The 23,849-nt window shown below is 34.9% G+C and overlaps 1 protein-coding gene across 2 annotated transcripts in view; it reads left to right on the top strand.

Annotated features, from left to right (window-relative positions):
• Positions 1 to 23,574, top strand: part of LOC132749421 (nuclear hormone receptor HR96-like) — a 78,218-nt gene extending 54,644 nt beyond the window's left edge. For both annotated transcript variants that reach the window (XM_060739154.1, XM_060739153.1), the window contains 4 exons: positions 3,493 to 3,648; positions 4,165 to 4,282; positions 10,307 to 10,893; positions 22,061 to 23,574. In XM_060739154.1, coding sequence (XP_060595137.1) covers positions 3,493 to 3,648; positions 4,165 to 4,282; positions 10,307 to 10,893; positions 22,061 to 22,546 — 1,347 coding nt within the window. In that variant the 3' untranslated portion in view covers positions 22,547 to 23,574. The remainder of the gene's footprint in view (positions 1 to 3,492; positions 3,649 to 4,164; positions 4,283 to 10,306; positions 10,894 to 22,060) is intronic.
• Positions 23,575 to 23,849: the final 275 nt, after the last annotated feature.

Here is a 23,849-nt window from a genome sequence, read left to right as displayed (position 1 = left end):
TTATGCATAATTTTATCCTGCTAAAGCTAATTTTTTGTCCATTATAAATTTTAGGGATATTGATAAATAATGAAGTTTTGATACCAACTGTATAGAACCTTGATATGCAGGTTGACCTGGCTCTATCTTAATAGGAATGATACTTCATTTGACTAGCCTTATTGATTTCCCTTTATTAACTTACATCTATATTAATTTTCTTCTTTAAATTGGGATAGAGTTCATTTCAGAAATTTAGGAGTGTTGTACCTAACTCAGGAGAAAAGCTTGCTCTTGTGTTCTTTAAAAAAAAACCCAAATGGGAATAAGTACATGTCGTAAGTCTTTTTATTTCCTGTTTGTGATCTCAGCTTTATCCTTCATGTTTCTTAGATCTTGGCTTCTCTATTATGTTATTGATCTTGTATTGGCTATTTTAGTGTCACACGCAGCTGATGTTTCAGAATGATCTATATATACTTGGATCTGAATAGATTCCTGTGGAAAGATAATTACCTCTTTCATTATTTGAGAAACGTATGGTGGGTGCAGTGGGCTGTATATATTAAATGAACCAGTGCTGCACATAATAAATGAACCAGTGTTGTCCATGTTAAATGAACCAGTGTTGCACATGTTAAATGAACCAGTGTTGCACATAATAAATGAACCAGTGTTGCACATGTTAAATGAACCAATGTTGCACATGTTAAATGAACCAGAACTGTATATATTAAATGAACCAGTGTTGCACATTATAAAATGAACCAGTGTTGCACATGTTAAATGAACCAGAACTGTATATATTAAATGAACCAATGTTGCACATTATAAAATGAACCAGTGTTGCACATGTTAAATGAACCAGAACTGTATATATTAAATGAACCAGTGTTGCACATAATAAAATGAACCAATGTTGCACATGTTAAATGAACCAGAACTGTATATATTAAATGAACCAATGTTGCACATAATAAAATGAACCAGTGTTGCACATGTTAAATGAACCAGAACTGTATATATAAAATGAACCAGTGTTGCACATAATAAAATGAACCAGTGTTGCACATGTTAAATAAACCAGAACTGTTTAATTAAATGAACCAGTGTTGCACATTATAAAATGAACCAGTGTTGCACATGTAAAATTAACCAGAACTGTATATATTAAATGAACCAATGTTGCACAAAATAAAATGAACCAATGTTGCACATGTTAAATAAACCAGAACTGTATATATTAAATGCACCAGTGTTGCACATTATAAAATGAACTAGTGTTGCACATGTTAAATGAACCAGAACTGTATATATTAAATGAACCAGTGTTGCACATAATAAAATGAACCAATGTTGCACAATAATCATGTTAAATGAACCAGAACTGTATATATAAAATGAACCAGTGCTGTACATAATAAATGAACCAGTGTTGCGCATGTTAAATAAACCAATGCTGTACATATTAAATGAACCAGTGTTGCACATAATAAATGTACCAGTGTTGATTGTGTTAAATGAACCAGAGCTGTATATATAAAATGAACCAGTGTTGCACATAATAAAATGAACCAGTGTTGCGCATGTTAAATAAACCAATGATGTACATGTTAAATGAACCAGTGTTGCACATAATAAATGAACCAGTGTTGATTGTGTTAAATGAACCAGAGCTGTATATATAAAATGAACCAGTGTTGCACATGTTCAATGAACCAGAGCTATATATATTATAAATGAACCAATGTTGCCCATGTTTAATTAACATGTTAATGCACATTAATGTACTTATTAATTGAACCAGTGCTGTACATATTAAATGAATCAGTTTTACACATTTTAAATAAACCAGGGTTGCACATGTTTAATGAACCAGTGCCATACATAATAAAGAAACCAGTGTTGCACATGTTACATGGCCTTGTGTGGCATATGTTATATGAAGGAGTGTCACAACTGTTCCAATTAGAGAACTTAATTGAGCAAAGTATAAAAGTAGGCCATACAGAGGATTACCTTATTGATTACTAATTGCCAGTCTGAAGTATTATTTGTATTGATGGTACTACATTAAATAAAAAAAAGAAAAGAATATTTGATTCCCCTCAACATTGCTGTAGGTACACATCAGTTACTTTGAATTTTATTAATTTTCAAGAAGGGCCGTTTCAGATATTTGTGACTGGGGTTTCGAACACTTGGAACATGTTGATGAGTCCATCTTTTGATATTTGAGCTGTGTCACGACAAAACCAACATAGTGCGTTTGTGACCAGCATGGATCCAGACCAGCCTGTGCATCCGTGCAGTCTGATCAGGATCCATGCTGTTCGCTATCAGTTTCTCTACTTGTAATAGGGTAAGTAAGCGAACAGAATGGATCTTGATCAGACTGCGCGGATGCGCAGGCTGGTCTGGATCCATGCTGGTCGCAAACCTATTATGTTGGTTTTGTCATGACGCGGCTCATTTTGTTTTTTGCCGAGTCATTTCCAGCTGAGGATTGTAGAGAATTGACCGGAAGCTTCAGTAATAGAAGTGTAGAATGTTTTCATATGTGATTATTAAACTTGTAACAATTTTTTTACCTTGTGAACAACTTATATATGTTAACCTTTAACAGGAGGAAGTGATTTATTTCCTTTTTACAATTACTTGAGTTACAATGCTATTTTAAGGAAACAAAATGAAAACTATTGAAATTATGCTGTACATTCTACATAATATAGTTTTCATTTTGTTTATAATTTGACAATTATTACTGATGGTAAGAAGTAGTGGTAAATGTATTGATTTATGAAGCCATTACACTATTTTTATTGATAATTCGATAATGGCTCAAAAGTTGGTTGTTGATGGCTCGAAAGTTGGTGGTTGATGGCTCGAAAGTTGGTGGTTGATGGCTCGATAGTTGGTGGTTGATGGCTCAAAAGTTGGTTGTTGATGGCTCGAAAGTTGGTGGTTGATGGCTCGAAAGTTGGTGGTTGATGGCTCAAAAGTTGGTGCTTGGTGGCTAGAAAGTGGTTGTTGATGGCTCGAAAGTTGGTGGTTGATGGCTCGAAAGTTGGTGGTTGATGGCTAGAAAGTTGGTGGTTGATGGCTCAAAAGTTGGTGGTTGATGGCTCAAAAAGTTGGTGGTTGATGGCTCAAAAGTTGGTGGTTGATGGCTCAAAAGTTGGTGGTTGATGGCTCAAAAGTTGGTGGTTGATGGCTCGAAAGTTAGTGGTTGATGGGTAGAAAGTTGGTGGTTGATGGGTCAAAAGTTGGTGGTTGATGGCTTGTATGTCAGCTTGATCTCTTAAATAATACATAGTTAGGCACCCTAGGTCTACCTCCGCCATTAAAGCTAGAAAGTTACAGTGTTGATGGGTCCTAAAAAAACAAAAAACAAACAAATCATTTCTCCTTGAGAAATAAGTTTTAAGTTGGACTTCCACATGTTGTAGAAATTGCTTAATAGATAATTAGTTTTCAAACAAGTTAAAAGATGTGTGCATTATGTGTTTTCAGGGAAAGAAAAGGGAACAAAAAAGACGGCCAAAGCCGAAGGATGGCTCTGTATTAATATGTCAGATATGTGGAGACAGAGCACTTGGCTACAATTTTGATGCGATAACATGTGAATCATGTAAAGCCTTCTTTAGAAGAAATGCTCTCAAGGCAAAGGTATTTCCTTGTTGTATTTTCATCAAATTTTTATTTGAATTTCAGGTTTATCTCGTTATCTCACTGCTTTTAAAACTTTGTGAGACAGATTAAAAAAAATTTTTCTTAAAAATAAAGAAAGAGAGAGAGAAAGAAAAGAAAAAAAGAATATGAAGAAAGAAAGAAAGATAGATAGAAAGAAAGGAAGGTAGACAGAAAGAAGGAAGAAAGAAAAGAAAGAAAGAAAAGACAAAAACAAAGAAAGAAAGAAAAATAGAAAGTAAGAAAGAAAGAAAAGAAAGGAAAGAAAGAGGTCCCTTTTAATGTTCCTGGTTAAAAAAAACCCAAAAACAACCAGTGTTTTTATTGATACTGTGTTACCTAAATAGTGTATTGAGCTAAAAACTCATCTTCTCTGTGTGAACTCAAAGATGTTTTTTTAAATGTAAAAAAGAGAGACTGGATAGCAATAATCTGGAGGTTTTTTTTTATCAAATTTGAGCATAATATAATATAATCCTCAACAAAATATTTCAGGTTTTTACCTGCAGTTTTGAAGGAAACTGCAAACTCGACCAACATACTCGAAAGTTTTGCTCAGGATGTCGACTGAAGAAATGTTTTGATGTTGGAATGAAAAAGGACTGGATCCTCAGTAAGTTATATATGAGCCGCGTCACTATAAAACCAACGTAGTGCGTTTGCGACCAGCATGGATCCAGACCAGCCTGCGCATCCGGGCAGTCTGATCAGGATCCATGCTGTTCGCTTACCAACCCTATTACAAGTAGAGAAACTGATAGCGAACAGCATGGATCCTGATCAGACTGCACGGATGCGCAGGCTGGTCTGGATCCATGCTGGTTGCAAACCCATTAGGTTGGTTTTGTCGTGACGTGGCTCATTTCACTTAATAACATCAATCTTGTGGGGCGTCAGTGGCCGAGTGGTTGAGGCGTTGACCTTAAACCACTTGCCCCTCACCGCTGTTGGTTTGAGTTCCAATAGGGACTTCGGATTCTTTCATGTCAGGAAGCTATCTAGCTAGCTTATGGTATATCGGTGGTTCTACTCAGGGTGCCTGTTTGTGCCTGAAATAATGCACATAAGGGCACCCGAGGTCTTCCTCCACCAGTAAAGCTTGAAGGAATCCATATGACCTATACTGTGTTGGGTTGACATAAAACCCTATCAAAACAAACAAAATCATTCTCAAGCTAACCACTTTGGCCAATTGTGATGAAACACAAGAATCTTCCTTAAATGGTTGTCCTATAAAACAAGGTTTAAATGATTCTGGTCTGCTTCAAACAAGAAGGCTGACAGAGCTAAAAATAGATAAAAAACGTAAAACAACATCGGTTCTGCAATCATGTAACAGATATGGATGGAATTCTACACGAATTGTCATAAGGTGGTGACCTTTACAGAAAATACATATATCGTTAAGGTCTTCGGAACAAAATGAATTCCAGAGCTTAAAAAAAAAGCAACGAACAACAATAAGCTTTAAAGTGATATTATGCTGTCAAGTTGAGTTCAGAAGAATAACCATTATAAATGAGCTATGCCATGACAAAACCAACATAGTGGGTTTGCGACCAGCATGGATCCAGACCAGCCTGCACCTCCGTGCAGTCGGATCAGGATCCATGCTGTTCGCTATCAGTTTCTCTACTTGTAATAGGGTTTGTAAGCGAACAATATGGATCCTGATCAGACTGTGCGGATGCGCAGGCTGGTCTGGATCCATGCTGGTCGCAAACCCATTATGTTAGTTTTGTTGTGACGCGGCTCAAATTATGATAATGGTGATTGACAAATAATTGGTAATGAAAAAATGGTAAGGCAACTTCCTATGTTTAAAAAAGACTGCCCCACTGAGACTTTTTAAAAATTGAACGTTTCAAATATATTCTGTATAATATTTATAGTCAAGTTTTCATAGAGTAATTTTGCATAGTAAAATATAAAATTGAATACAATTATGGCAAAATGTAAAGCCACTTTGCACTTAAAATTTACACATGGGTGAGCTATAATGTCACTTTAAAAGACATTTCCTATTCAAGCAAAATGATCCTTTACAAAATTGTGCCAGTCTGCTGAACAAGATGGCTGCCTTACACATGGTAAATTTAGAAATAAGACTTAAATCACATCACCATCTCAACTCCTTGATCGTTTTTTTATGAAACTTAGTGGAAATGACCTAATAATGAAATCTTGTTTATGTAAACCATATCTTCATTACCCTCTTATTTGTTGTTGTTGTTTTGTTATTTTGAACTTTTTTAAATTGGTGAATTTTTCAATATTTTTTGAGTTCACTGTAAGTTGTATAATATTCTTTGTATTTCGAGTTTTCATCAAGTTTTTCTTTTATGACATCTTGAAATGACTGAGAATCTACCTGTGCGTCACCCATTAGGGTATATTTTGTTTCTATAATGAAATCTTACGATAAATGTCATAACCATTATCAATACTTTAAAAGGTTAGATGAAATAGCTGAAATTTAACATCATTGCTTATAGGTTTGAGCAATATATTTTCTTTGAGTCATGGCCATAGATAGGTGATATAGGCTGTGATTTTCCTACTTATATGACAGACTCCGAAAAAGGGCCTCTTCCCAATTGAAATTTTCTTTAAAATCATGCAGTTTTCCCAAAAATCTGAACTTAAACCTGCTTTTTTCTTCCCAAATTAGCAATTTTAGCGATAATTTTTCCCAAAATCATGAGGCTAAGGCCTCTTCCCAATTAAGCGAGAAAAATCACTGATAGGTCAGTTTTCTAAACAAAGTGTACTTACATGGTGGTAAACAAACATATTGATTTGTTTTAACATTTTCGTTGATGTTATCTATGCAGGTAGTAACATTCCTTTAATGTTATTGAACATTGCTTACCTTTAAAGGCACTCCACTGAGGTTGTTTTATCCTTTAAAGGGACTCCATTGAAGTTTTTAGACATGACAGGACTAGAAAACTATTTTTGGGGATTAAAATTCCATTTGATAAAGATCTAGATCAATAACTTGTGTCCAAAATTTCAGGTCATTCCATCATTCTGTTTTTTCCTGAATGATAATTATTGGGAAAAATGACCCAAAATTAAAAATGTACAATGCTTTTCACTCAAATCAGGCTAAAAACAGTGCAAAAGTATGATTTTCAGTTTAGTTCTGAGAATATTTCTTAATTTAAATTATCTTTTGTATATTTTCTGTTTTAAGCGTCAAAGTAACTGTTGTTCTATGTAAGATATCCGAATTTTATATTTTAGGACCTCAGTGGAGTTCCTTTAAGCACAAAGTGAGTTTTTAGATGAATTGTTGGTCTATGTCTGGTGTCCATCATAATCCTTCACAATGAGTATTTTAGTATAACAAACATTTGAGCTGTGTCATGACAAAACCAACATAATGGGTTTGCGACAAGCATGGATCCAGACCAGCCTGCGCAGGCTGGTCTGGATCCATGCTGGTCACAAACGCACTATGTTATTTTTGTCGTGACACGGCTCATTTATCTCTCTTAGCTTAACTGTGATGAAACCTTAAATCTTATCTAAACCACTCCCGTGTCCATTTTATCAAACTAACCAGGCCTGGTGTCATATAATGAAATATCGTCTTTACCCAAGTGGAGCTCGAACCTTATATCCCTGGGTGAAGGTATGGACACCTTAGCCACTATGCCACCACTATTTTTTCCTTTTTGTGTTTCCTAAGAGCTGATGTAAGATTTCAAGTCAAATAATCATGGATGGTTGTAATATATTGAGGATTTCTATACTGACTTTATACAAAAAAAAATAAAATAAATAAATAATTGCACACCCTTCTATTTCAGTGGTGAGTGAAAAACAACAATTTATCTGCACTGAATTATTAATTCTCAGACTGAACATAGAAAATACCAATTTCCTGTTACTATCAAACTATTACATTTCATTGTCAAAAGGTTACACTAACATGTATGCCCCTAATATTGCTGGAACTTAAAGTGAGAAGCCCTTGCCACCAGTATACGGGGCCAGACCAGCCTGCACATCTATGCAATCTGGCAAGGCTCTATACGGGTGACTGAATAACTTCAAATTTTTATCTGAGATAATAAAATATAAATAGAAGCTGGACAAATCCATTTATGAAATACAGCATGATTATAAAGTATTAATTATCAGTAGGAGGGGTAAAAAGTGTCTATTTTGGGATAATTTCTTTTATCTTCTTTTTCCAGTTACAATTCCAAATGACATGCAACAAATGAAATAAAACAACAAAAAACAAAATAAAAAAACACCAAAAAAACAGTCAAATAGACTGCTGATATTTTTGATTTTATCATGTTCATTTTTGTGTGCTCTCATTTAGAGAGTTCCCAATTTAATCACAAAACTATATTGTAGGCAAATTATTTCTAATATTGCTTTGCAATTTAGAAAATATGTTTATTTCTCATTTATTTCTTTATCATCGTAACATTGTTGATTGTTGTAAATTCTCTATCAATTCCTGTCTTTGAAAATGAGATTTTCCAATATCAGAAAAACTAACATTTTACCATATAACATTTCTAGAGTCTTTTAAGTAACCCAACTGTTGAAAGTCATATAACATTCATGTGTTTCATCAGAACAGTGGCCATATATGCTGAATCATTATATAACTTCAATCTGTCATTAGTTCATTAACTATAATGCAGTGATCTCCCCTTATCAGTACCCCGATCTACCAAGGGAGGTAATCACTAAAATTTGCTAGCACCTCTTGGTTTATTTTGAGGATAGGTTTACCAATAACTTCTTCCAGGTTTTACAAATGAACATTTCTTGACATTGAGAGCCATGAGTTTTACCATCATATTGTCCTGGGTTTTACCAGTGTCTTGTTCAGTGTGGCCAATATTTTAGGAGCACACCTTCAGATTCATGCTTATTTTCATGAAAAAAAATTTAAAATGTATTTAAAAGTTAAATATTGTGAAATGAATGTAATTTGAACATTGCAAACAGCACTTTTAATCTGTGTAAATTACCAAAAAAAAAAATAGCCATTATATGCAAAAATAGCACTTACTGCATTAGTAACACAGAAATATAGTAATAAATACTGCAAAATCAGTCCTTAATCACACATGACATGTAAGTTATTACTTTAATCTTAAATCTTAAAATCTTAGTACATTATTTTCTTGAAAGGCTCATCTGGTGGCATGCAGCTTTAAGATAGAAAAATGTTAGATAAACAAGGAAAGGTAAATCCTGCACTATCTTGCAGTATGACCAGGCTATTTATTATTGACTGCATAATTTGAGAATTTTAACATAGAAAATCCCTTTAATCAATAATAGAATGACCCATATTCAAAGTAAGTAAGGTAAGTTCATGGCAACAAATTTAGGAGACATTAAGGTTAAGCAAAATTGAGTTCATTCACTTAACAAGAATCAATTTCTTTATTCTCATGTTATTTAGTGAATAAGGCAATCTAAATGTAGGACAAATAATTATTTAGGATCTGTCTGGAGACTGTCATTTTCAGAATGTTAAAAACCTCTCCTAGAATTAGAAATTTTCAGAAAGATCAGATGCTGTGAACATTTTTAAGGTTGCCGAAGACCCATCTTTTTACATTGTTATATAAGTATTTAGGTCATGTATGTGCTTAATTGGGGTATATCACGCTAAATATTACCACTCCAAATGCTACCGCACCGCAAATAAATTTAAATAGACTTGTCTTGTTTTCAAGCTAGACAAAAATTATTTACCAATTTTAGGGGAAATTTCTAAATAAGTACTGACTGAATAGTGAACAGTGCAGACTTATGATGAGATGGCCTGGATGTGCCAGCTGATCTTGGTCCGCACTGGTTGCATGGGTATATCCGGCTATCTGCTATTTTTGCAGATAAATGAAAAGTAATTTATCTTTGGTTTAATTTTGCATAAAGAACTCTATGCAAAGCACATTTTGATATTGGGCTTATTTGTAATTTATGTGATTAGACCTTTAAGAGTTATGATTTAAGTTTTAAGTTTTATTTATATTATTTGAGCTTTATGTTTAATTTATGCTATTTTGAGCTTTATTTTAAGAGTTCTTCATGTCTGATATGCTTTTTAATTGTATATGATTATGTGTTATTTGATCATTGAATGTTGTCATGTGATCTCGGTGTAATCACTTGATATTTTTAGTAGAAAAACCCACTTAACTTCAAGTTGCATTCTTATTCAAGTTAAAACAAACAAACTTCCTTTTCAAGGAAGTAAAAAGTTGTGCAAATACTTGAAATATTATAGAGTTTATATGTTTAAATTGGTTCAGGAAAAGACAAATGAAGTTCGTAGATTGCACAGTTTCAACTGGAATGTAACATCAAAACAATTTCATCATTTGCCAAAATCATAATAACTTATTCAAAATAATCTTGTCATATCATTATAAAAATATAGGAGAAACAGTCTTTTAAGAGTTTTGATGAACCAAATATCATAAACATGGCCCTAAAGGTGTTTAATTCGAACTTTGAAAGGAAGAAAAGTCCCAGTATTTAAAAGTATTGCACCAAACTCTATCTTTGCTTGTACCAGTCCAAACTCTAATGTAATTGCTCACTTTTGAGATAAGAAACTTAAAATCACAATTTTTTCTTTGAATAGGTGATGATCAGTTGGCTAAACGGCGTAAAAAGAGTGGACGGACATCATCGTCGGAGGAGAAAATGTACGCCGATGAGAAAATGTACGCTGATGAGAAAATGTACGCTGACGTCCAAAAATATTCAGTACAAAATGAACAGACCGGCTTGCCACAGCAGATGACGACCCGACTCCCATATTTACCACCACATAAAATGGAGTCCTCATTTCAGTCACCGGGTAGCTACAACGACACTGACACAAACTCGACCGCCTACTTCTCTGACTCGACTGATACAAGTAATTTGAGTAGTCCGCTCACGAATTTTGCCCAAGACATTATAAAAACTGAAAAAAGTGAAGATGATTACACGAGACCTATGGATCTGGAGTTGGAGGCAGAAATTCGGCAGTTGGAAAAAGAATATGCGTCAGTGTTCGATAGTGGTTACTCGGAAGATCAGGCTAAAAAAATGGTTGAAAAGCCGCATAATGCTAATGACTTGTTCAACATGACAGATATTTTTATACGGCGCTTGATAAAATTTGCCAAGCAAATTCCCGAGTTCAAGAACTTGAAGCAGGAAGATCAGATTCATTTATTAAAGGTAATGTTTGTTGACTTTTATTTATATTTTTGAACACCTTTTAGCTCGACTATACAAGGTATATGAAAAGCTGTCCTACTCACCCTTGGCTGGTATCACATCTGCATTTTATATCTTATTAAAGTTTTTCTGCGGTGAAATATTTTTTACTGTTACTTTTTTATTTCTTGAGGGATTTACTTAAAATGTTTTTTATCAATGTGACAAATCTTTCGCAAGTGAATCCAGTATTCAATTAGTTGAGCATAATTTCTCCGACAGCTCTTGTCTTGTTCTTTAATTATGAAAATGTAGTCATGGATAGCTAAAATAAGATAAGAATATGTATGAATAAATGTTTAAGTGGTTAAGTTAGCGACACAGAAATATTGAGAAATTTCGCAAATTGACAAAAATCGCTAAAATTTCCTCTAGCGTAAATATCAACCTCTAGCGTAAATATTAACCAACCTGTCATTAAATTCTACCCTTTAATGATTCGCTAATACATCTTATGCGAAAAGTGAAAAAATTTTAATTCGCTAACTTTTTGAACACGCAGAAATCCACTTATACAGTACCTACTTTTGTAACTTCTGTGCTTTGCTGCTAGCTTATTGTTGTATGTAGATTAAAGTTGGTAAGCAACAAAGCAAATACCGTAAAATTCCTAATAAACGCCCCTGGGGGCTTAACATTTTCCAAAAGGGGGGCTATTATTACAACACAGTTTTTCCTAAATAAAAAAATCACTGTTAATACTTTTAGTGTTAGCAAGTGTTGGTAATGACATTAAAAAATGTTAAGGTTTTAAAGTTCATATACATATTTGTGTTTACTATAAAATACTATGGATTCTGAATGATTTGAATAAAATGATGGCTTAAATTATTAGTTCAGTACTGATGAGTAGATTGTTTTCCCTTTCAAAAAGCCTGGGGGGGCCTTTATTAGGGGAGGGGCGTTTATTAGGAATTTTACGGTAAGCAACTTAACAATAGCATGAATTTGCATATTATTTGAAACATTTTGCATAACTTGGCAATAGCAAGAGAATGAAAGCTAGTTAGTTGAAATATTTTTACCTCTTGGTTAGCATTGCAGAAAACTATTTGTACGTTACCTATTTAGGTTATTGTAATGAAGGCTTTTAATTGTATGCTTACTTATAAATACAGTCATTTATCACAGATGTGAAGTCTGAGAAAAGATATGTAGAATTTCATGCAAATGAATTTTTGCGATTGAGTAGAATTCCTTCCTCACACTAGATTTCTATACTTCAGGGTTGACTGAACACTACTGCTAGACAGTCTGTCCTGAATTCAGATCAGTTAGTGCATTAATGTCGTTGTTTTATATCTTTGAATTGTGTCATGACCACATAATGAGCCCACATACTGTCATTAACCAATCGTTTTAAATTGTTTCATAAGACAATTTATTAGGGATACTGGATCATTAAATCATCATCGCAAACATAACATGTAACTATTGCCTTTAGCTTTAGGCTATACAACTGAATAGATGTGTTTCAAATTAGCTTGTTTAAGATTTTGAATATATATATATTCAGGATACTAGAAATTAAGCTGCCAACAATATAAAGCCGGATCTTTCTTGTTTGGCTGTAAATTGGTGCCAAAGTCAATATTGCTGCCAGTGTTGAGAGAGGTTACATGGGGATTTCGTCCTCTCATTGATCACCTATATAACTGCCTCCGTGGTCGATGGGTTAGAGTCGATGACTTCTAATGCAGTTACCTCTCTGGCGTGGGTTCGATCCCCGGGAGATGCTTTGGTAGTTTAGCATGGAGGAAGGTAGTCTAGTACTGGTGTTACTCTCCAGGAAGGATGGTTAGGAAACTACCCGCCTATTTGACTGAAATACTGTTGGGAAAAGGCGTAAAATGAAACAAACAAACCTCTGCATATTCCTGTACATTCATGGGCAGTGGTGGGAAATTATAAGTGACCTTAAATAATGATAAATGTGTTTGACTTAAGATATTAAATAAGAAAAACTTTGACTGATTCAGCCATGCAACAGCGGTAATAGTCATTAAACAAGCTCACCGCTATGGTAATTCAATTGATGACACCACAATAAAGTTAAAAATAAATTAGATATATCACGGTCAGTTAGCATGAATAAAACGCAACGGTCACTGTGGTGTAGTGGTTAGCATACAAGACCGGCAATCCAGAGACCTGTGGTTCGACTCCCGACTGCAACTTGCCAATTTTATATGTATACACAAACACACACAAAAAAGTTTTAAGTATTGATCTCCTATTCTACAAAACTTGTCCAAAATACTCCGGAAAGATTTTTGATAAATACTTATAAGTTATTCAGAAGTTTAATTTAAATTTTGGAAAAAAATACTTGTTTTAGGTAAAAAAAACACAGGGTGGTTCTGTTTGGAAATTCAATACTTTATATAAGTTTTTGATAATTATATAAGGTAACTGGTGATATAATTGTATAAACTTGTGTGTTAATTATCTACTTGGACAGCTAGTTCCTTATTTGGTTTTTATATCCTTACCATAAAAGCTGGGTTCACCATTGTCCCAAGAGGACATGTATGACGTGTCTTGTCATAAACAGATGAATAACAACATGTGTAAAATAAATCGGTGATCAGGCATAGAATTTAACTCCTTTGAACTCCATGAGCAATAATGTCATTCTGGTGCTAGACCATCCTATACTTCCATGAAATATGTCAAGATTTTATTTCCATTTGCTGGTTAATTTTAGAATTTTAATTTTTAAATGGATTCATATATTAAACAAGGTACTAGATAAATGAGAAAAGTGTCTTCTTAGATTAACAGAACTTATTATTTGTTTATACTGTTATTTACTTTAGGACTCCACTGATATTTTTTACATTACGGGACTGGAATTTTTTTTTTGAGATTATGTTCAATTTGATGTAGGTCTAGACTTATAACTTTGTGTGCAAATTTGATATCATTAGCTCAAAAGAAAAAAAAAAGCTATTGCTACAGTCATGTTGTCATTGCCAGTGCTGTTGAGGACTGCAAATTTTAACATTGGTCATAATATTTTTCTTTCTTAAGGGGTGTCCGTGGCCGAGTGGTTGAGGTCGTTGACTTCAAACCACTTGCCCCTCACTGCTGTGGGTTCAAATCCCGACAGGGACTTTGTATTCTTTCATGTGAGGAAGCTATCCAGCTAGCTTACGGAACGTAGGTGGTTCTACTCAGGTGCCCTTTCGTGCCTAATATAATGCACCTGAGGTCTTCCTCCACCAGTAAAGCTGGAACGTCGCCAAATGACCAATACTGTGTCAGTGAGACGGAAAAGCCCAAACAAAACAAAACAAATTTTCTTTCTTAATGACCATAACTTTTGTTATTTATTTATGGATTTATACTTAGACAAAAGAACACTTTTAACAGAACCCTTAGGTTGAATAATTCAAATATGACCTTGACCTTTATTTGACCTTGACCATTAAGGTTAAACTATTGAATTTATTCAAAGTGTCATAACTTTGTAATTTACTTTCAGAATTGATTCATACTTGGACATTGTACCCTTACGTTGAATTTTTCTGATATGACCTTGACCTGTATTTTACCTTGATTTTTAAGATGAAATTATTGAAATTTGCATAAATTGTCATAACTTTGTTATATATTTACAGATTTGATTTATACTTAAAGAAGAGAAACACATATGACAAAACCAACTTGTTGCATAGTCTGCTATGAACTTGACCTTAAATGACCTTGAACATCAAGGTCAAATTATTGAAATTTGTTTAAAATTTCATAACTTTCTTATTTACTTACAGATTTTATTCTTGGACAAAAGAACACATATGACAAAATGAACAGGTTGAATTATTCTTGTATGACCTTGACCTTTAATTAACCTTGAATGCCAAGGTCAAATTGTTAAAATTTGCTTAAATTGTCATAACTTATTTATTTATGGATTTGATTAATTCATGACTAAAGAACACATGACAAAATCTACATGATGATCTTGACCTATAATTGACTGACGGTCATAATAAAGTTTGTGACATGAATGTAATTTGTTACAAAAATAAAAATGTTTGTAGGAGTATTCTTTACAATGATATATTTTTATGCCCCCATTTCGAAGAAAAGGGGGTATATTGCTTTGCACTTGTCGGTCCGTCGGTCCGTCGGTCCGTAGACCAAATGGTTTCCGAGTGATAACTAAAGAACCCTTAGGCCTAGGAACTTCAAACTTGGTATGGTGATTGGTCATGACCAGTAGATGACCCCTATTGATTTTGGGGTCAAGGGGTCAAAGGTCAAGGTCACATTGACCTTGAGAGCAAAAACGGTTTCCGATCAATAACTAAAGAACCTTAAGGCCTAGGAACTTCAAACTTGGTATGGTGATTGGTCATGACCAGTAGATGACCCCTATTGATTTTGGGGTCAAGGGGTCAAAGGTCAAGGTCACATTGACCTTGAGAGCAAAAACGGTTTCCCGATCAATAACTAAAGAACCTTAAGGCCTAGGAACTTCAAACTTGGTATGGTGATTGGTCATGACCAGTAGATGACCCCTATTGATTTTGGGGTCAAGGGGTCAAAGGTCAAGGTCACATTGACCTTGTGAGCAAAAACGGTTTCCGATCAATAACTAAAGAACCTTAAGGCCTAGGAACTTCAAACTTGGTATGGTGATTGGTCATGACCAGTAGATGACCCCTATTGATTTTGGGTCAAGGGGTCAAAGGTCAAGGTCACATTGACCTTGTGAGCAAAAACGGTTTCCGATCAATAACTAAAGAACCTTAAGGCCTAGGAACTTCAAACTTGGTATGGTGATTGGTCATGACCAGTAGATGACCCCTATTGATTTTGGGGTCAAGGGGTCAAAGGTCAAGGTCACATTGACCTTGTGAGCAAAAACGGTTTTCCGATCAATAACTAAAGAACCTTAAGGCCTAGGAACTTCAAACTTGGTATGGTGATTGGTCATGATCAGTAGATGACCCCTATTGATTTTGGGGTCAAGGGGTCAAAGGTCAAGGTCACATTGACCTTGTGAGCAAAAACGGTTTCCGATCAATAACTAAAGAACCTTAAGGCATAGGAACTTCAAACTTGGTATGGTGATTGGTCATGACCAGTAGATGTGACCCCTATTGATTTTGGGGTCAAGGGGTCAAAGGTCAAGGTCACATTGACCTTGTGAGCAAAAACGGTTTTCCGATCAATAACTAAAAGAACCTTAAGGCCTAGGAACTTCAAACTTGGTATGGTGATTGGTCATGATCAGTAGATGACCCCTATTGATTTTGGGGTCAAGGGGTCAAAGGTCAAGGTCAACATTGACCTTGTGAGCAAAAACGGTTTCCGATCAAATAACTAAAGAACCTTAAGGCCTAGGAACTTCAAACTTGGTATGGTGATTGGTCATGATCAGTAGATGACCCCTATTGATTTTGGGGTCAAGGGGTCAAAGGTCAAGGTCACATGACCTTGTGAGCAAAAACGGTTTCCGATCAATAACTAAAGAACCTTAAGGCCTAGGAACTTCAAACTTGGTATGGTGATTGGTCATGATCAGTAGATGACCCCTATTGATTTTGGGGTCAAGGGGTCAAAAGGTCAAGGTCACATGACCTTGTGAGCAAAAACGGTTTCCGATCAATAACTAAAGAACCTTAAGGCCTAGGAACTTCAAACTTGGTATGGTGATTGGTCATGATCAGTAGATGACCCCTATTGATTTTGGGGTCAAGGGGTCAAAGGTCAAGGTCACATTGACCTTGAAAGCAAAAACGGTTTCCGATCAATAACTAAAGAACCTTAAGGCCTAGGAACTTCAAACTTGGTATGGTGATTGGTCATGATCAGTAGATGACCCCTATTGATTTTGGGGTCAAGGGGTCAAAGGTCAAGGTCACATTGACCTTGTAGGTAAACATGGTTTCCGATCAATAACTTAAGAACCTTAAGGCCTAGGAACTTCAAACTTGGTATGGTGATTGGTTATGACCAATCAGATGACCCCTATTGATTTTGGGGTTAAGGGGTCAAAGGTCAAGGTCACATTGACCTTTTAGGTAAAAACGGTTTCCGATCAATAATGAAAGAACCCTTAGGCCTAGGGACTTCAAACTTGAGATGGTGATTGGTCATGATCAGTAGATGACCCCTATTGATTTTGGGGTCAAGGGGTCAAAGGTCAAGGTCACATTGACCTCTTAGGTAAAAACCGTTTCCGATCAATAACTAAAGAACCCTTAGGCCTAGGAACTTCAAACTTGGTATGGTGATTGGTCATGACCAGCAGATGACCCTTATTGATTTTGGGGTTAAGGGGTTAAAGGGCAAGGTCACATTGACCTTGTAGGTAAAAATGCTTTCCGATCAATAACTTAAGAACCATTATGCCTAGGAACTTCAAACTTGGTATGGTGATTGGTAATGACCAGCAGATGACCTATTGATTTTGGGGTCAAGGGGTCAAAGGTCAAGGTCACATTGACCTTGTAGGTAAAAACGGTTTCCGATCAATTAACTAAAAACGCCTAGGCCTAGGAACTTCAAACTTTGTATAATGATTGGTCATGACCAGCAGATGACCCCTATTGAGTTTTGGGTCAAGAGGTCAAAGGTCAAGGTCATGACCAGTAGATACTTTATAACCCTTATTAATTGTTTGATCACTGGGTCAGAAGTCATGCATAATAACCTTATCACATGACTAATTGGCTGCTGATAGGGGGCATACATGTTTTACAAACATATCTTGTTCCTCGAGTTTTTTTATTTTAGAAATAGGAAAAAGTTGACATGGGCACTAGCTAAAAGCATGTTCATGATGAAAGGGTATGATCATGGCAAGTTTGTTGATACTCTAGATATGCTTAAAGAGGATTAAGTGTAAGAATATTATGGGGCAAGAGATAATCAATAGGGTTATTTATAGGTATAATCAGGAAATTGATAATAACTCAATGTTGATACAAAAGGCATCTCAGTCTAAACTATTGATCTTTATTTGGCCAAGTATAAATATATGAGCCGCTTCACGACAAAAACAACATAATGGGTTTGCGACCAGCATGGATACAGACCAGACTGCGCAGCTGCACAGGCTGGTCTGGATCCATGCTGGTCGCGAACGCACTATGTTGGTTTTGTCATGAAGCGGCTCATATAATTTTTTTTTCAAAATTGAAAAACTTTCATCATTAACTGTCAATGGCTTCATCAGGTTTCCTTCTAGTCTTGGTTTCAATTACTGGTAAAGCTGCATATGGGTCTTCCTTTATTCAAATTAGTAAATTAACCTTGGGATATACTCTGAATTCTGTAAGCTGAAGAGCCAAGAATGTCTGTAGTACATTCTTTTATTTTGTTAAAATTTTACTTCATATTAGGGTTAGGGTTCTGAAATGAGAGAAAATCCAACAACCAATCATTGGCGAGCTTTCATTAGTTTGAAATTGATGCGGTTTCTTATTTTATTTAACCCGTGGGAAACCAATACTGAGTAGGCGAAACATATACAGTGGTCATCAGATCTACATGGAAGATATAAGTAGATCTGAAATTTAGTCAAATTGAAAGGTGATATTCAACAAATTTCCTTTATACAACATATTTCATTCATAACTTTGGACAGATATATTGTCTTAATGAGGTGACATCTTTTGCAATTGTCAATTACATAAGTCATCAATTATACTATTTATTGCTGTAATTTATCAATTACATAAGTCATAAATTACACTGTTTATTGCTGTAAGAGGAGCATATTCTAGAATTTGGATGGGTTCATGACAGGGCTTGTTGGATCTAAAGATAAAAAGCTGTCATATTTATGTAAATGGTAACACAGTAATAGATAAAAGTCAGAATTAATGATCAGTGAGTTGAAGCTGGGATGTACTATGTATCGTATGTTCCAGGTTGAAGCAGCAGGCGACCAATTATTTTTTGTTAATGCATATTATAAAACACTAACCTATACTTAAAGAGGTGTTTTAACAACTGACAATCAACTAACAATATGGAGCATAAATCAGTCAACTAGTATCTAGAATAAATGTTATTTGGAACTGGGTTAATGTGGGTTTTCCCTTCTAACAAACTTTGACCGTTCTAGCCCACCTGTCACAATAGATTAGTCATCCTTTTTAGCTCGACTATTTGATAAGAATAAGTAGAACTATTGCAGTCACCCGAGCGTCGGCGTCGGCGTCGGCGTAACCACTTATGTTAAAGTTTTTGTAATAGTTCAAATATTTTCAAAGTCCATAGACATATGGCTTTGAAACTTTGCACACTTGTTCACCATCATGACCCCAAGCTGTAGACAGGAGGAGGTAACTCTATCAAGCATTTTGACAGAATTATGCCCCTTTTTCGACTTAGAATTTACGTTAAAGTTTTTGTAATAGTTCAAATATTTTCAAAGTCCATTGACATATGGCTTTGAAACTTTGCACACTTGTTCAACATCATGACCCCAACCTGTAAAGAGGAGGAGGTAACTCTATCAAGCATTTTGACAGAATTATGCCCCTTTTTCGACTTAGAATTTACGTTAAAGTTTTTGTAATAGTTCAAATATTTTCAAAGTCCATTGACATATGGCTTTGAAACTTTGCACACTTGTTCACCATCATGACCCCAACCTGGAAACAGGTGGAGGTAACTCTATCAAGCATTTTGACAGAATTATGCCCCTTTTTCGACTTAGAATTTACGTTAAAGTTTTTGTAATAGTTCAAATATTTTCAAAGTCCATTGACATATGGCTTTGAAACTTTGCACACTTGTTCAACATCATGACCCCAACCTGTAAACAGGAGGAGGTAACTCTATCAAGCATTTTGGCAGAATTATGCCCCTTTTTCGACTTAGAATTTACGTTAAAGTTTTTGTAATAGTTCAAATATTTTCAAAGTCCATTGACATATGGCTTTGAAACTTTGCACACTTGTTCACCATCATGACCCCAACCTGGAAACAGGTGGAGGTAACTCTATCAAGCATTTTGACAGAATTATGCCCCTTTTTCGACTTAGAATTTACGTTAAAGTTTTTGCAATAGTTCAAATATTTTCAAAGTCCATTGACATATGGCTTTGAAACTTTGCACACTTGTTCACCATCATGACCCCAACCTGTAAACAGGAGGAGGTAACTCTATCAAGCATTTTTTTTACTATCAAGCACTAAGAATAGTCGAGCGTTGCTGTCCTACCGACAGCTCTTGTTTTTGAAGTTGCGATGGTAAAAGTTTGTTTTTAATTCTTAATTATGAAGTTAGTTTATTGCTTAGTTTAATACAGTAAACATTATAAATGCCTTTCAACTTTATTATTAAGATATTAAATAAATATACCTTGAATTAAAATAAAAATAGAAAGTGTGATCACAATTCAAGTAAAATGTGTTTAAATACACACTTTTAGGTCATTTTGCAGAATAAAAAAAACATTCTTCAGGAAAAATGGAGTGACGGAATGACCTAATATTATGCATACAAGTTTTGTTTTGACTGGTTTTCAAATGGTTTGAAAAATTCTGGAAAAAAAAAAGTCCAATTCATTCATGTTTAAATAAAATGAATATTTCCAATTCCTTCATGTCAAAATAAAAAAAATATTTCCAGTTCCGTCATGTCAAAATACCTCAGCGGAGTTTTTTCCATCTAATATAAAGTTGCCTTATGTTATAAAGATCAATGAAAATGGCAAATGGGAAGGAAAGAAATTATAAATGATTAACCACAATTATGAAACCAGCTGTGATATATTCGGCATATTAATTTCTATGGAAACATAAAAAAAATATGAATAAATCAAGAACATGGAAAATTTTCAGGATCTAATTTAGATGGATTCTGCTCCTACAAGTATTTCAAAGTTGTATCTCTTAGTGATCAATGCCACACCTCTTAATGACACACACACACACAAGAAGATTGACAAACAATAATTTTACCTGTGATGAAAATGAAATTTCATTAACACAGCAACACCTGTTATGAACTCTATAGCATTTAACTGTATATGAAATCTTCGGTCTTGACACAGGTATGCAGAGTGTATATTCATGTTATATGAGAATGTGTTTGCACTCAGACATTTATCTCCATTTCTCTGCACTTGCATAATAATTGTCTTGTTTTATATTCATGGTCTACATTTAATAGGGCACTTCAAATGTGTGGAGAAATGTTAATGTGAACATTATTATGTATATCTTAACATATGCATTTTATTCTTGCATGTATTTGTAAGAAAGAATTCTAGAACAACCTCGTTTAGGTTAATAGCATGTAGAAAGAATGACTTTCTTGATTATTGCCAACCTGAGCACAGAGTGTTCAGACAGAAGCTTTTGTCAGAGCTTCACCATTTGTTGTATCAATAATACAGTTTGCCCACTTTGCTTTGTAGAGACAGCATCAGATTTGTTTAATTGGGTTTTAAGTCACACCGACACATTATAAAATTATGTCATATGGCGATGTTCCAGCTTTACTGGTGGAGGAAGACCTCAGGTGCCCTTGCAGACCGTACATTATGTAAGGCACGAACTGGCACCTGATTAAAACCACCGACGTTTCGTAAGCTAGCTGGATAGCTTCCTCACATGGAAGAATCCAAAGTCCCTGTCAGGATTCGATCTACAGTGGTGAGAGGCAGGTGGTTTGAAGTTGACGACCTTAACCACTCAGCTATGGATGCCCCCACATCAGTTTTGTAATCCAGGGGTCACTAAGTTTGATCCTCTGGCAGGGTAGATATGTCTTTGTCACTTCTGACATTGAGTCTAACGGTCATTTGTCTCTCACCACTGATTTAGGAATCAAGTGGGTCAAATGCAGAGATCGCGATGAACAGGTTAGTTATCCGGGAAAGCTGGTTAGTTGGAACGTCTGCAAAAAAAAAGACAAGGTTTCATAATGCCATATTTCTTTGGTAACCCTTGACCAAACTGTTATAATGAATGCTCCTTTAAGGTCACGCCCTCTGTAAAAATATGTAAATGGTTCTCATATGATACACAAGTAATATTTATTAGTTGATCATATGAAAAAGTTGAGGTAAATCAAATCATCTCTTGATTATATTTTGATGATATTATGCACTGAATAAATTGTATTTAAAATGATTTTAATTGTCTTTTTCAGGGAGGTATTATGGAAATCTTGGTGTTAAGGTCTGCAATGGGATTTGACCCGACAAATCACAAGTGGAAGGTAAAACAAATGCAGGATACAAAAGAGCATAATATCGATCCATCAATTATAAAGGAGCAGCTTGGTACGGGTATGTATACAGAGCACGTGAAATTTGTGAAAACTCTTCACCAACTCACGATGAGCAACAACACTATAATGACACTGATGTTTGTGATCGAGATATTCGCACCGGATCGACCGAACGTGAAAAACTTAGAGGCCGTTACACAGGCTCAGGATAAATTTACTCATTGGCTACAGATGTATTTAGAATCCATTATGCCTGTTTGCGAAGCACGCACTTTGTACCCGAAGCTCTTGATGATGCTTTTGGATGTGAGGAACCTTGGCGAGTCTAGTGCCAAGCTTGCTTCTCATTTAGACATTACAAAACTAGAGCCGTTACTCATTGAAGTGTTTAATTTGCAGAAATGACGCTAGATATAATGGTTCAGAAATGATAAACTTTCACAACAGAAAGTTTGAAAACGCAATGGAGTCACATGGGTTTGAAAATGTGACAGTATCGATTGATCTCTTATCAGACATTTGAAATTTTCCAGAGTTTGAACTTTTACCAAGGTGTTTTCATAATTATGGATATTGTTATTTTATTAGTTCCCTTTTTTTTCATATGAAAAATGGTGGAGTTATTGTCATGACCCATGTGTTGGCATTAGTTAACTTTTTTGTTAATGTCCCATAATTTCCCAGAAACTTTCAAAGCTTGTCACTTTCTATTTGGTATACATTTTCACTTTCAGAATGGTATGTCATTTCTTAAAGACAATTAATCTGAAAATTAGCTTATGCCAACTTGTGCCCGATTATTTGACTGCTTTAAGTATACTCTCTACAACTAAGAAAAGTTTAAAGGGTCTAAGGACAGGTCTTGTGTTAAATTTATCATTTCTCATACATTTGAAACTTGTCAGATTTAAAATTACCTCAGTTAGTTAATCAGGTAGATGTGAAGTTGTTTTGGAGGGAGATACTCCATTTATGATATAGGAATCTTCTTGCTGATTTACCATGAGGGTAAAACTTATATTAATGGACTTTGAAATGTTTTCTCAAGAACAATAACAACCCCTATTTGAAAACTGAGCCTCTTAATTAATTAATATTTTCCTTTCAGATTTCAAATGCATGACCAGATAGCTGCATACAATTATTAAGACACAGACCTACATTCATGATAGCATACCTGCATATGTACATACATACCTGCATATCTGCATACTTTCGTGCATTACTGCATACGTACATACTTTCTTACTTACATACTTACCTGCATACAGACATACAATTTAGATACTATATTTATGAATGTAGGCTTACACTGTCATGAATACAATGCCATTGCTTAAAATGCCATAAAAATATCATATAAATAATGAAGGCATATGGTTCCAAGAACCGCACAGAAAACTTGTATCATATTATTGCATTATGTTTACTAATCAGTAAAAAAACTCACATTTTTCCTTCAGACAGAACATTGATCTGCTGAATTTGTGTAATGGATTCATCCTACTTTTAATTTAGAACAGTCCATTTCAAGTATTAGGGGTTTCAGTATCAAAATACAAATATTGAGCAGGCAACAGTATCGAGTGTGGTCAGACTGCAAAAATATACAGGTTCAGGCCACCGGCTTTATACTGGCAAAGACTGGTCACAGACTAAAGGTTAAACATAACGTACATTGCTTACATGATAACAAGCCATTTAGAAT

The sequence above is a fragment of the Ruditapes philippinarum genome, unplaced genomic scaffold, assembly GCF_026571515.1.
Source record: "Ruditapes philippinarum isolate M1 unplaced genomic scaffold, ASM2657151v2 ctg5081_1_1_1_1, whole genome shotgun sequence".
Classification (NCBI taxonomy): Eukaryota; Metazoa; Mollusca; class Bivalvia; order Venerida; family Veneridae; genus Ruditapes; species Ruditapes philippinarum.
Note: the sequence above shows the minus strand (reverse complement) of the source record. Positions and strands in the feature narration are given on the sequence as shown.